Consider the following 14,164-nt stretch of genomic DNA (forward strand, 5'->3'; position numbering starts at 1 on the left):
TGCGTGGCTGGACATGAGTCTATATGTACCTGTCAGTCATCAATCACACAGCAGGTACCGGAGACACTCCAAAGGCACCAAGGCTGAGAAATGTATGACAGGGCCAGACCTGTTCATATTGTCCCCTGAACCCTAGCAGAGAGAAAAGAACTTTTATGAAGCCGGGAGGCAAGAGGCACTTTCACAGAACGGGCAAATTCTCCAAGACAAAAAGATGCCTATACCTTTCATGTCAGAAGGGCTAAAAGGGAAGTCACAAAAGCTTAGCCTAGAGCTTTGAGCAAAAGACAGAAGCGAGAACCAGCCAGAAAGAGAGGTGAGAGGTGGTCCATCCGATATCCCCTGCCGGAGCTCCTCCTGACCAGAGTCTGAAGCCTGCAGCCTGTCCTGGTCTGGGAGCCAACAGTAGGTCCCTGCCCAGCTTCCAGGAACCAGCCCCAGTCTCAGCCTGCCCGAGATCCCAGCAGCCAGCAGCCACTCTTCTCCACCAGCCCGTCCCGCTAGGTTCAGAGCAGAGGAAAACAGACCTATTCAAGTCCTGATCCCCACAAAAGGAAATGCCTCTGGAACGAGCCCACTTGACTTTTCAACATTTTATTCTTGTATTTGTACAGCTATATTTTACAACGCGGTAATGCAGTTTAGACACAGCCAAACCCTGTCTCCGGAATAGTTCTAACACAAGCATGACGCAGAATGTGATGAGACAAACATTCCCAAGGAGAGCTTAGTGAGCGACAATTTCAAGTCCCTGTGTCTGCCTACACTTCAGAAGGGATGGCGCGCTCGTCCATCACTGAAAACTTCCATGAAAAAAGGCACCGTAGGACACGTTGTACAGGTATATACAAACCGAAAACTAGAACAAAACTACACATTTTTCCTTCGGCAGCTTTTTTTTGTTCTTTTTGTGTTTTTTTTTTTTAATACACACTTTGTAAATTGTAAACCTTCACTTGCAAAAAAATACAAATACACTGAGGCATTTTAGACAAAATATTTTCTTACTTATACAGATGCAATACTTAAAATATTCTCTTAAGTGCTCTTTCTCAATAAAGATTCTCAGATCCGTGTCTGCCTGCAGATACAAAATCGAGCCTTTAACGCAGTTTTATATTTTTAATATATCTTTTTTAGGTTTATATATATTTATTTTATATATATATATATTTATATATTTACAGCTCTGCCATATATTCCTTCACCTTTGGTTAAAAAATTAAAGCCCTCTCTTTGATAACATACCGAAGTCTCTTCTTTTATAAGAATGCACATTTACATACAAAAGAAACATCTGTCCCCGCAAAACATATACATTCCTCATTTTGCAGACCAAGTCAAGTCAAAACTTTTGCCTACTCCCCCACTTTGATATATAAAATGGTTTTGCTTTTGGTTGACATGGTTTGCCTTACACATAGGAGAAGAAGCAATATTATTTTCTTAATGTTTTATGGCAGTAGGGGAAGGGAAGCTGCCTTGGCCCCCCAACCCCACGTCCCTCCCCCCACCCCCACCCTAGCTATGATTTGCACTAGTGGATGAAAGAGGCACTACGTCATGGGATGAAAGTCCTAAAGTGTTACAGTATCCTTTGGGTAGATTCTGAGAAGGGACTCGAATGGAAAGCATCAACACTCCATGCTTCAGCAGGCTTTGGGGAGCTCCGGGGGCAGGTCGGTGGCAGACACACGGTACTGCACCTTGGTGTTGGTGATGGCGCCATGCTTTTGGCGCAAGTGAAGACGCAGCTGGCTTTTGTGACGGAAATGCAGGTTGCACTTCTCACACTGAAGGAAAACCAGAGGCAAACTGTTAGCTGTCACCAACCCCAGGGATGTGTCATTGCCCGAAGACCCAGAGAAGGAGATTCTCCCTCAGAGAGATCTGGGCAGCTCATCCCTCTGGGAGGCCAGGTTGAGAATTCTGGCTCCAGCTAAGCGATAAGGAAGCGTTGTGCAAATGCCCCTTCCCTCTTTTCCAAAGTGGGGAACTGTTGCTCCTGCTTTTCCCTAGCCAAGTGCCTCATTTCGCTCCATGGGCCCTGGCTTCCCCTTCAGTAAAGGACTGAGTCGACATGCTCTGAAGGTCACTCTTCACTGGACACTGGTGCATCTAAACTTCTAGCAAATACTCATTGTAGTCTTACCGTGTGCCAGGACTATCCTGACACTTGAGTGAATTTTTTATCTGAACACAACTCCATGGAGAAGGTATTATTATCAGGCTCATTTATAGCTGAGGAAATAAGGGTATCACGAGAATTTTTTTTAAATTTAAAAAATTAAAAATCAAAAAAATTTAAGAATTTTTTAAAAATTTTTTTTTAAAAAAGAGGAGAACTAATTTGCCCAAGAACAAACGGCAAGAGAGAAAACATTCCCTCAGGGACTGTTAAGTAAGTGGATAAAAATACCTCCATTTGCAGGTTCCCATCTGTGATACAGGTTAACCATTCATTGGTTCATTCTTGTGTCCATCACTACCTACAGTGAGGCCATACACCCACCCAAATCAATGTCATCCATCATAGTGGTTTCCAGGCTTGTAAACCACGGGACTCTCTTTTCAAGTTCAACAGAAACTCAAAAGGTAAAAGAGGCGGTGGGGTTGACTGAAAGAGCACAGTCTGGACACTGTTCATTCACCTAAGGCATCCTCATCCTTTTATAGAGAACGAAAACTGCGGTCCCCTGAGAGAGGGTCATAGCTTGCCTATGGCCCTAAAAAGGGTCCTTGTCAGAGTCAGAATAAGAGGCAGATACCCCAGCTGCCCACCAGTATCTCTCCCCTCTGTAGCAGAGATCAGCAAACTGTTTTTAACTGGGAAAGAGCTGGACAGTGAATATATCACAATGACCACTTTGCCCCTGTGGTAGGAAAGTCCTCAGGGATAATATGTAAGCAAATGAGCATGGCTGTGTCCCAATAAAACTTTGCTTAAGGTTTTAATTTTATGTAATTTGCACATGTCACAAAATGTTATTTCTCCATCTCATAGCCACTTAAAAATATTAAAACCATTCTTATCTTGTGAAATGTTCAAAAATTAGCCTGCAAGCCACATCTGGCTGAAACCCTCCTCCTGAACACTCGGATTCCAATGGCCCACTCATGGTACCCTGTCGTGTAGCTGGTCACCTGCTCCTTCTTATAATGGCCTTTTCCCTGTCTTTTTTTTTTTTTCCTTATATCACCACACTTTTCTGCATCTGCTCCCACTCTCATGGCTACCCCTTCCCAAACACCTAGGTCCTCTTAAGGAGACATCTCGCCCGGCACAGTGGCATACTGTGAGAACACTTAGTGTGGAATGAATGGATGACTCCAGAATCGATGTATCTACAGTCCGGACCTCTTTCCTAGGGCCCAGATCACCTGGCCCAATACCTCCACTTTAGAGATGAGCAAACTGAGACATAGCCAATGTCCAGCAGCGTGTCTGACAACCAGTCCTAAAACAGGTCTTACGACCGTTAGTTCAGTGGTCATCCCCCACTGTGTGCTTGAGATTGGAGCAAACAGTTCTGCTGCCCGCCTCTCCCCCACCAGCCCTCCCCCAACCCTGCCCCGCCCGGCCAGGTGACAGCCACAAGAGGCTCACATACATGGTAAGGTTTCTCTCCTGTATGGATTCGCAGGTGGCTCTTCAAAGTCTGAAGGTGCCGGAAACGGGTGCCACAGATTTCACAGGGATAGGGCTTCTCTCCAGTGTGGATGAGCACGTGGGCACGGAGGTGGGCCACCTGAATGGAAGAGCGAAGCATGAGAGGCTCTGTTGGGGTGGGTTGTGGGCCCCCTTCCCTCACCGCCCCCTGGAGTCCCTCATCAGCACACGGAGGCCGAGGGGTCTCTTCCCTGTGGCCCTGCTCACTTGTACAAATCTGGCTCCACACGTTTCGCATTTGTAGGGCTTCTCTCCAGAGTGAATTCGAGTATGGGTTTTCAGGTTGGCTGGCCGGTTGAACTGGGCTCCACAAATGTTACAACGATAGGGTTTCTCACCTATTCCCAAAAGAAAGGGAACAAAGGAAGCCATATTTGTTGGAGGTCTCCACAGTCCCGGGTCCCTGGATCTCAAAGCCACCTGCCCTTCCTGGGCCATCTCAGCTTTCTCTCCTTCGGAAGATGTCTGATAGAGGATGCAGGGGCCTGCCAGTTCCCCGCCCTCGCCAAACACACACATACCACCATAGACTGCAGGTGGCCAAGGTCAAGGAGCAGGCTGGGGCAGAGGGGACACAACACTGGGGGTGGGACAGGGAAGCAGGGAGGGAGGTTCCAGGAGGCCTTTGAAACAGCTATGTCATTAGGATCATCTAACTGCAGACTTGGATAAGTCACTCTCCTTCTCTGGACCTCAGTTTCCCTTTTTGGAATCTGAGGGGTGAATTTAGATGACATAGTAAGGCTCTTCTAGTTCTTCCCTTGGATTAGACTGATTCAGTAATCAAGCCATTCACCAGGAAGATACAATCAGGATGCTCTAGTTTCTCTTTTAGAACAACACATGCTTTTCCACTTTGTGGCAACAACAGCTGGATTCCATTTGCAAGAAGGTTGGGCCTGAGTCACAGTAGATGCTCAGGCTGGAGAAGCCAATAGAAGGCCTGAGCCTGCCTTTGTGGAAAGTTTCTGGGATAATGGACACATTTAAAATACCAAGAGAGAGTCAACTTTGGCCAACAATCGGATCATTAGAAGCTACCCGGTAAAGAAAGGAATGTGAGTTGATAATGAGCGAGCCCTGAGAGGAAATCAAGGGGCTTTTAATTTTCTTCTGAGGTTACAAAAATCCAATCTGCTTCACCTTCCTGGTTCTTGCTGCTTCACATGTGTGCTGGGATTAACACTTCTGCCCCAGCAATGGTAGAGAAGCAGGACGGAGCATCTCCAAGAAAAGACAAAGAATAGAGGGAGTGGTTGGGTTGCGAAGCTAAACACAACAAGGTTAGGCCCACATCCAGATCCGAACAGGGCTTGCTCCCTGCCTCCGCCCACCGGGGATCAAGGCTCCACGCTGATTTCTCTAGGGTCCTCCCCCCATCCCACCTGCAGGAACCCTGGCCAGCTGTGGCGGGGCGCGGTAGGGCCATACCCGTATGGACGGTCTTGTGGCTGGCGAGGTTGCCCTTGTAGCGGAACGAGGCCTGGCAGCGGTCACACTTGTAGGGTTTGTCACTGTGGGTCTGCAGTGTGTGTCTCTTGAGTGAGGCCTCCTCAGAGAAGCGGCAGTCACACTCATTGCAAAAGAAGGCCCCGTTCTCTGTTGGAGGTGGGGGGGATGCCACCGTTAGAATGTGGAAGGGAGGTAGGGCTCCAAGGCCACTCCCCTCTGCAGCTGCCTTCAGCACCACATGGAACCCCCAAGCTCCACCCACCCGATATTTGGGGTCTGTAGGCATTTTATCTTTCTGAGCATTTAGAGTCTCCATCATGGAGGAGAAAAGAGACAGAGTTGAATACTGAGGTGCAGAGGGGAAACTCAGACCAACAGCTACCCAGGCGACCTATGCCAGCTTCAGGGAAGCTCAGCAGGGCTCCTCCTTCTTGAGAGAGCCCTGAGAACGGACTTTTCTTCTCGGTTCACTGTTTTATTTACATCCATACACAGGAGCCCTCAAGCAAGATCCTGAGCCTTGCTAAGCCTATCTCCATCTCTGTCTTCAAATCAGGATAGTCAACCCCCAGTTTGCACACCCAGAGGAGCATATTGTAGGACACAAAGCGTTCTAGGAATGTGAGCTAGAAAATCCAACAGTAGGTGGAGGCCATTAAAGGAGGAAGTAAACAGATTCACCCTGTGTCTCTCTGCATTCCACGTCCCCCAAACACTTCTATGAGACTGGGAGAGCCAACAAGAACGGAAGTAGAAATGGCCCAGAGGGAAGGGACTAGATGCAGAGAAAAGGCAAATAGCCAGGGGGACAGACGGGGACAGTCCCTGCTCTCCAACTACATGTCTACAACCCTGTGCCAAATCTCACAGTATAAGTAACTGACTTTTCCCTTCTATGAGAACGTTTTGAAAATGACAAGTCATGGTGGCTCACCCCTGATTAGGAAAGACTGGGCTATCCTACTGCAGCCAGAGGGAAAAGATGGCCTTTTTTATCTAATAAAAACTGGGGATGCCAGTCACAAAGTGTCCAAAACTTCAATTTAATCATTCAGTCCAGCTGACCTAATTCAGCTACCATTAGCTGAGCACCTACTCCATGTTAGAAACTCTCTCGGACCTAAGGGAGATGCGGGAACAAGTAAGGCTGGCTGCTTGTCCTTACAGAAGGCAGGGGGAGCCAACACGGGTCAGTCCGAGCAGCTAGGTCCTGAGCAACTAAGAAAGCTCTGGGAGTTAGAGCCAGTTCCACAGACCACCTTGGTTGGAATGCCACAGAAAAGGCTGTTTGGTCTTTCTCTGTTACCCCAGATTAACTCCAATACCTCTTTCCTTGTTCAGGTCAACCTGGTTCAAGAGGTCAAGCGTGGGGTGACAGGCTGGTGATTCTATGTGCCAGTGACCTTCTGGTCGGGGACTTCTCCCAATCAGGGACAACAGCGTGAGTGAAACAGAAATGCAAACCCCTGGGAGCAGAGGCAGGGGCCTTGCTTATCTCTGGGAAGGGACTCACCACAGCTGGAATCCGAATACTCAGACTGGGTCTCTCCTATCTCCTCGGGAAACGTGGGGCCGGCAGTATGGAGGCACATCTCTGCATGCTGGGGGGACTGAGAGCCGCAGGACGTGCACTTGGGAGGGTGCAAGTAGAGCGGGGAGTGGCTCTCGCTGCTGCTGCGGGGGGAGCCTGTCAGGGACCTGTGGGCAGGAGGAAAGAGAGCGTCAGCAGCTGGAGAGGGTAAAGCACTCCGCCTGGCCTGAAGGCTGCCCCCGCCTTCCTGGGCTCAGGGGAACCCAGAGGCCAGAGCTGGGCTTGCTCCCTCTGGATCTGGGGCCACAGAGTTATCCTTAAGCCCACTTCCAAACAGTATATGCCCTGAGATCACTGGTGGGGTCGAACCAGACCAAAACCCCAACCCAGGTCAATGTCTTCCCATCGGTACTGCAGTCTGTTGGTCCACTCAGTCCAAAGTGAGTACGAGCTCACCCTGCCACCCTAAGACCAAAGAAGCTGCCCTTGGGATTCCTGGAACGTTCTTCTACCACAACTGGGAGTTCTCTCTCTTGCTACGACAAAGTACACCAAAGCTTACTATGCTTCCTTACTGAGGTCAATTCCATCAATGGGTGCTTACTCCACACCCCTACTGTACCCAGTATTCAGACAAGAACAGAACATGGCCCCTGCATCCATCAGAAGTGGCCCCCGTGGGAGCCCCTGACCCCAGGCCCAGACTGCCTCTGAAAGCACCTGTTGACAATGTTATTGAGCCGGCTGGCCTGAGGGATGGTGGAGTCCTCCCCGCCGGCGCTGAGCTTGGTTGGGGACTGGAGGTCAAGGCTCTCGGGCTCCATCGGTGGCTGGCAAGCTGGCGGGGCCGTGTAGGCTCGAGGGGAGAGGCGGCCCAGCTCGGCCTGCTCAGGCCCCTCCGGTTTGGCATTCTGGTTGAGGCTGTTGAGCACGATGAACTTGTATTTCTTCCAGTTGCAGGCTTTGGGGTCGGTGGGGCTCTTGGCTGGAGGCGAACCAGAGGTCTGGAGGATGCAGGCGTTCTTGCTACTGCAGGACTCCGTGGGCGAGTTGGGCTGGCAGTCAGACTTCTGGGGGCTCTGTGGACTGACCAGACCCTTGCGGTTCAGGGGCGCGCTGGGGGGCTCGAAATGCAGGGCGATCTCATCCTCTGAGGAGGGCCTCTCTTCCTCCTTGCCAGCCTTGTCACAGGGGAAGTATGGGGCACTCCGGGCCGAGGGGGCGGCAGGCTTGGGGCCTTCGGCCACACCATAGTGCATGTCACTGCGTGTCTCCTCTGGGGCCACCTCCTTGGGGGAGTAGATGCTGCTGTGGCACACACCGGGAGAGATCTCCATCGCTGGCCGGCTGTAGTCACCAGGGATGGGCCTGACGCTATCGCAGGGGTGGGCCCGCTCCTTAGGGAAGGGATTGGCCACCGGCATCCGGGCATCCCGCAGCTCTTCGTCAGAGAAGAGGAAGCTGCTGACAGGGAGGTGACTGTAGACGGGATAAGAGGCCGGCGGGGTGGACAGGCCGCTGTACAGGCTGGGGGCGAAGGCTCTGCTTTCACACCCGGGGGCGTTCCTCAGCGGCAGGTTACTCTCCACCACCTCCCGACCCCGATAAGCCATGATGTCCTGGGGCATCAGCATCCGGCTGTTCAGAAACTCTTCACGGGGAGGCTTGAGGGCAGGCACCATCTCTGCTTCACTGCAGGAGAAAACAGAGAGGAGACACGGGCCTCCGAGTGAGAACTGGTGGACAGAGGACCTTCCGAGAGACTCGGGCGTACGTAGCCACATTTGTGCTTGGTCAGCCAGACATGAGGGCTGTGGCTTGGGAGGAGGGAAATTCTTGCAGTCACAAGGCTTTTATGCTAGAAATCTAACAAGCTGGGACACAGCGCGGGAGACTGGGCCCAGACAAGAGCAGCGAGTCAGCCACACAACGTGTGCCCGCTTAGACCTATGATCCCATGTTTAAGCCACATTCTGTGTATATGTGCGTGAATCTGTCATTCTTCAGATATTAGACAATGTAAAGCTTTCAGAGCCCTTATTTCATCCATGCAAAATCCTGCAAGGGAAGAAAGGCATTACTGTCTTCATTTTACACCCATGGAAATGGAGGCTCAGGGAAGGAAGAAGTTACACAATGCATGTTCAGAGGGTCACCGATGAACCGGTGCCCAGTAGGAGAAAGGACTCACCCTGCAAGCTGCCTAGAGGCTTGGGGGCAGCTTTCTTTGGAGGACAGGCAGTAGCCAGACCTGCTTTCCAATCCCAGCTGTGCCACTTAGTGGCGACGGGACCTGGAGCAAGTTACTTAACTGCTCTAAGCACCAGGCCTGACCCAGAGAAAGTACTCGAAAATGACTGCGATGATGACCTCGCTACCATTATCACCCATAGGAGACAACGAGCTCTCGCTACACAGACTTGAAGGGACATTATGCGGGCGAAAAGTAGGTCAGCTCAACATGATCACAGTTAACAGAGCTAGAACCAATGAGTGAAGGTTAGGGAGCCAGATTTCAACTCGCCATAAAGAGGAGCTTTCTAACAGTCTGAGGTAGACAACAAGGCTCTGGGAACACTGGGTTCCTGGCTCCTGGAGGTGATCAAACAGAGGCTGGAAACACTTCTGTTTCAGAAGGGAGGCAATCATCTTAGAGCAGCTGAATCAAACACGCTAAAAAAGTCAAGTCCCGAGTTTCTGCTCCACTTAGCAAAGCGTTTTGGTTTTTGGGCTCTCAGGTCCCCCTCCCCACCCTCTGCCTGCCTTAAACGATGGGCATGTCTGACCAGCCCTCAAAGAGGGGATCAGACCCAGTGAACTCGATTTAAGTCCATAAATGTCCTCTCTCGGAGGAGCAGGGCAACACGAAAGATGAGGAAAGCAGCGCACAGTCTGGAAGGGGAACTAAGGCGCATATGTAAATCATTAGAATAGAAGTCGAAAGAACTGAAACACACATGCAAATAGTTAAAATGGGAGGAAGCTCTAACGGACAGGCAGGCGGCTCAGGGATACAGAGGAAGAGCTGAGGGAGGAAGACTGGCAATTGTAAAAACATCCACAGAGGAGCCGGCTTCCAAGCTTGGCCTGGCAGGATGGGTGGGAGGAAAGGGCCCATCCAAGGAATGGAAGAAAGCAAGAGGGGATTGAATGCATAGGGCATATCTGGATAGCAGTGCAAGAATTAAGAAGGCAGAAGTGTGCAAAAGCTAGCGGAACCGTAGCCTGTGGCGTATCGTAGAGGATACGTATGCATTACCAAGGATTTCAGGTGCCTTCCATTTCCAAGGGCTCTGCCCTCAGTAGCACCTCACCTGGCTTTGATGAACTTCCGGCAAGTGTCCACAACATGCTCCATCTGCAGGTACATGGCCGTGGCCATCACGGCCATGATGTTGCCCTCCCGCAGGTTGAGGCGGGACGTGTACATGAAGTCCAAGAGAATGCAGAACCCCTCGGGGTTGATCTCGGGATCCAGATTGATCACACTCAGGTTACATTTGAGCTGGTCCGTGAAGATGCTATAAAACAGGCCACTGTAACACAAACACACGTGTCACAAGAACGGAGGAGACTGGCGGTCAATTACAGTCAGTGTCAAGGCTTGTCTCCTCTCCCCTGGGCCTCGCTCCAGAATTTCCACGGCCATTAATAATAACTGCCATTTACAGACGGCTTACTAAACGCCAAAGAGTCATTAAGCACTTTACATACATTATCCTGTGTTCCTCACAACCTTGCAAGGTAGACATTACCATTCTTCCCCTCTACACATGGGGGAACCCAGATCAGAAGGCAAATGATGTACTAAAAGTCACAGAAGCTATTTTCCTTATCATCTTAACTGCATGGATTATCAGAGTGAAATGTGCACTCATTTGCAGTAACCATTTTTAGTCTATAACTTTGAGATAAGCATTTCTCTTCCTATTCCAACACACAATCCTTATTTTTAAAATGCTATTGTCTGTTTTTAGAAACAACTTGGGTATCGACGACAAATAAATAAAATGGTGCCTATGTCTACAGTCTACTGATTTTCTGCAAGTCCGGAGACTTTCTCAAGGTCAATATTCCTGGGAGACAAAAGTTAATCCTCAGGCTGTACCTCCAGGGACCTTGTTGTCTGGTAGAGGAAAGAGGGCTCAATTACAAGTCAGGATTCAGGCTGGCCTCTCAATTCTGCTTGTTCTGAATGGGTTGCCAGAAGTGAGCCTGGCTTTAACCAGTAAGGAGCTGTGCAACCTTAGGTGAGATACTTAACCTCTCTGAACCCTGGTTTCTTTCCCTGCAAAGCAGGAACAACAGCGTCCATCCGACAGGGTCGTGCATGCCTGGCCCAGAGGAAGCACTAGGTTAGCATCTTCTATTACTTTTACATCTCCATAAACCTCTGTTCTTGCCACTGTTAAAACACAGGTGTTTGCTGTAGATGTTGGGTAAGCTCTCTCCTGGCAAAAGCGATCCCCGACTTTACATCAGCTCACCTATCTGTACCTTCGTTTTATTGTCTGTAAAAGGGAAGTAATTATGCCTCTGTAACACGGAAGGCTACTGCAGAGATCCAGGGAGATGAGGTAATATGAACCAGCTCCAAAAACTCGAAATACTCGACCAATAGGAAGAATCGGCTGGCTCTTTCTCCCTAACTCTCTCTCACACACACATAGCCTGAAACACCCGTGGAAAGAGAGCCACGGGATAAAATATATGCGGTCACAGAATCAAAGGACAAAAGACTTCAAATTCCTTTGCTTCAAATACTGTAAAACCCCCTTTCACATCTCCTTTCTTCACTGGTTGACTGAAGTTATTCTCTGTGTTTGTCCCAAACACATCCTTTCTTGAGACAGTATACCATTTCTGCTCCCTCTCTTCCCACAGAACAAAACTCTTTCTTCTCTACCGTGTGTTCATTCACTCGCTTCCTGGGAGCCTACTCCTCCAGGCCACACGCTGGCAGTCTGGAGACAAACGCGACGTAATCCCAAACACAGCAAAAGGCCCACACGACCTGCCTGGCCACCTGCCCACACCACCGCTGCCCTCTTATACGTCCATCTTTCCTCTCCCCCCTCTTACCTGCAGGCCATGAGGACTGTCTTATGGGCTCTGAACTGCTCACGGCTCACCACGATGACAACATCAGTCAAGATGTCACGGCTACGGAGGCGATTAAGGTTGAGGAGAACGTCACTGGCATGGCGGGTGAACTGGATACAGCTGTCAGCCGGGGAGGCCATTTTGTCTTCACCTGGAAAGAAAGGGGTCAAAATCTCATGAGTTCTCCAGAACCCGATTCCTGCTTACCGGGGGCGGGAGGGTGGGGGAGGTGAAGACAGACGGCGCAGCCTGCTAACACATGGGCTGCACACCGAGGTGCTTGTGCTTGGTCTTGGACCAATTTGTGGGCCCATCCTTGTGCATTACTGTTCACATCTGTAAGATGGGAAAAAAAAAATCTTTCTCTAACAAGTTGGACTAGAAAGCCCTTTTGGGGACAGCAGTAGTGAATGAATATCTGTAGAGTACTTTTCCCACATACCAAATACTCTGCCAAGCACGGAGAAGCAGTGAGTGTGTGACAGGGAGAGAAACCACGATTTAAAGGTTAGCCCGCCAGCTTTATCTTTTGCTAGCTGCGTGACTTGGGGCAGACTGTTCACTGTTTCTGGGCTTTGGTTTCCCTAAATGGGAGAAGTACTACCTATGTGGTTGTAAAATTTAGAGATCTGTGCCTGGTCCCTAGTAGGTTCTCAAAAATCGCAGTTATTCTCGTCAGGATCTCATTTCATTATCCCAGTCACCATCTGTTCTTCCTCCTTTAGGCTCTCGCATTGTCTGAATGTACTCCAAGCTCCTAGCACACTGCTGGTGCATAGTAGGTGACTACATTGGCTCTGAACTCCAAAATGAGTGAGGGAAGGAATGATTGTACAACAGTTAAGATAGTCTTACACAGGGGTAAATGGGTGAGGGCAAGGGAATCGGCTATCCTTTATCTCCACTAACGAAAAGTGGCCAAGTTTCACGGCAACACATGTATCAGCAAAGTCAAAAGAAACAGTTTGTCCACAAAAGTTTAAAGCATATAATTAGATTTACTTACCCAACGCCTTGATTCACAGTCCAAAATTTTGCTTAAAATCTGCAGGGAAGGGAAAAAAGCAAACAGAAATTGATTCCATGAATGTTAGATTGTCCACTATGGTCTTATTTTGGGACACACGTACTTAGTTTTACTTTGATAGCTGCAGCCTGCCAGCTGGAGCGGTTTTACCACAAGCTAGCAAACATTTTTCCAGCTCTACTCTTACGGAAACAACAGGCACCCGAAGCTATGCGATAACCATATTTTTGCCCTGAGCACTGGGAACACAACTGCATACACTAATCATATGTACATATACACATAGAGTTCCTTTGTCAAAGTAGAAGATGTATGCCGTCCAAAGGCCACTTGTGTTCATGGGACAGAAAAATATAAGAAAAGTGGTTCTTTCAGTAGTAATGAGAACGATCCTTTGGGGGCCCAAGAACTCTGAACAATTTCCAAAACCTGCTAAAATATTATCTTTAGAGTTTAAAAATGATTTCTCAAGGTCTATTGGAGTCAATACACTTATCCCTATTTCACTGGTGATGAAACAGAAGCTCAGCGATTTAAGTGGCTTGGGTAGGATAAAAAGTCAGTTATTCCTGACTGTCTGATCTTTTAAGACTAAATACAGGATCTGCAGAATACACCCAGAGATGGCGTGACTATGCTTTCCTTGAGTATCTTTGTCTTTTCCAAAGTTTCCTCTTCTTTCCCTCTGGGGTTGAAGACCAGATATAGGGCTACACACTTCCAAGCTTGTGCTCCCCCTACTGGTCAAAGAGTTAGCTGCGTGCTTTAGCTAAGAACTGGCCCAGTAGCACTCATGACATATGTACCTGTTCCAAATTGGTTTCTCTAAAGCATAATGATTTTAAAGCACAGGTGTAAGACTCTCACTTATGATCACATGTGGGTTACAAAACAAAACAGTATCTGAATCCTCTTCCACTTTCCCCCAACCTTTTTTTTTTCCCCCCTAAGCATAGCCCTTAAGAGCTATTTTCCGGGTAAAGGGGCCTGAGGCCAGGGAGGTCACGTTGGGCCACATAGATGGTTAGTGGCCTGGCCCAAGGTGTTCTGGCTCAAATTCCTGTCCCTTCTCCAAATCAGCCTACGTGCTGTAGAACATGCAAGACAGCACCCTAATGTGGGTGAATCTCATTTTTAAGTTTCTTCCCCCACACAAACACTTTGCCCCCATTCCAGGCTGCTGAATCTTACCAAATGAGCACTCTAAAATGAGAGGTTTCCTTGAGTCTGTAACCAAACATTCTGACATTTCTCTGTGGTCGCAAGTGCCAGTCACTCAATCCCATCGGCTTCAAGGTTAGTGTGTGCATGTGAGTGAGTGAGGATGAGGGAAGGGAATGGGGGAAGGGAGAGGACAGGAAGAGATGAAAGAACCTATTTC

The 14,164-nt window shown here is 49.1% G+C and overlaps 1 protein-coding gene across 3 annotated transcripts in view; it reads right to left on the bottom strand.

Moving 5' to 3' along the window:
- Positions 1 to 578: 578 nt before the first annotated feature.
- Positions 579 to 14,164, bottom strand: part of BCL6 (BCL6 transcription repressor) — a 21,655-nt gene continuing 8,069 nt past the window's right edge. For 2 of the 3 annotated variants that reach the window (XM_082713013.1, XM_082713014.1), the window contains exons 2-10: positions 12,763 to 12,801; positions 11,736 to 11,907; positions 9,968 to 10,189; positions 7,374 to 8,345; positions 6,636 to 6,820; positions 5,102 to 5,269; positions 3,878 to 4,008; positions 3,612 to 3,749; positions 579 to 1,793 (exon numbers count right to left, since the gene is read on the bottom strand). In XM_082713013.1, the coding sequence (XP_082569139.1) occupies positions 1,650 to 1,793; positions 3,612 to 3,749; positions 3,878 to 4,008; positions 5,102 to 5,269; positions 6,636 to 6,820; positions 7,374 to 8,345; positions 9,968 to 10,189; positions 11,736 to 11,896 (2,121 nt within the window). In that variant the 5' untranslated portion in view covers positions 11,897 to 11,907; positions 12,763 to 12,801 and the 3' untranslated portion in view covers positions 579 to 1,649. Of the gene's footprint in view, positions 1,794 to 3,611; positions 3,750 to 3,877; positions 4,009 to 5,101; positions 5,270 to 6,635; positions 6,821 to 7,373; positions 8,346 to 9,967; positions 10,190 to 11,735; positions 11,908 to 12,762; positions 12,802 to 13,974; positions 14,140 to 14,164 lie in introns of those variants that run through there. The other variant, XM_082713015.1, reaches the window with a different exon arrangement.

Source organism: Mustela nivalis (assembly GCF_964662115.1).
Source record: "Mustela nivalis genome assembly, chromosome: 1".
Taxonomy (NCBI): domain Eukaryota; kingdom Metazoa; phylum Chordata; class Mammalia; order Carnivora; family Mustelidae; genus Mustela; species Mustela nivalis.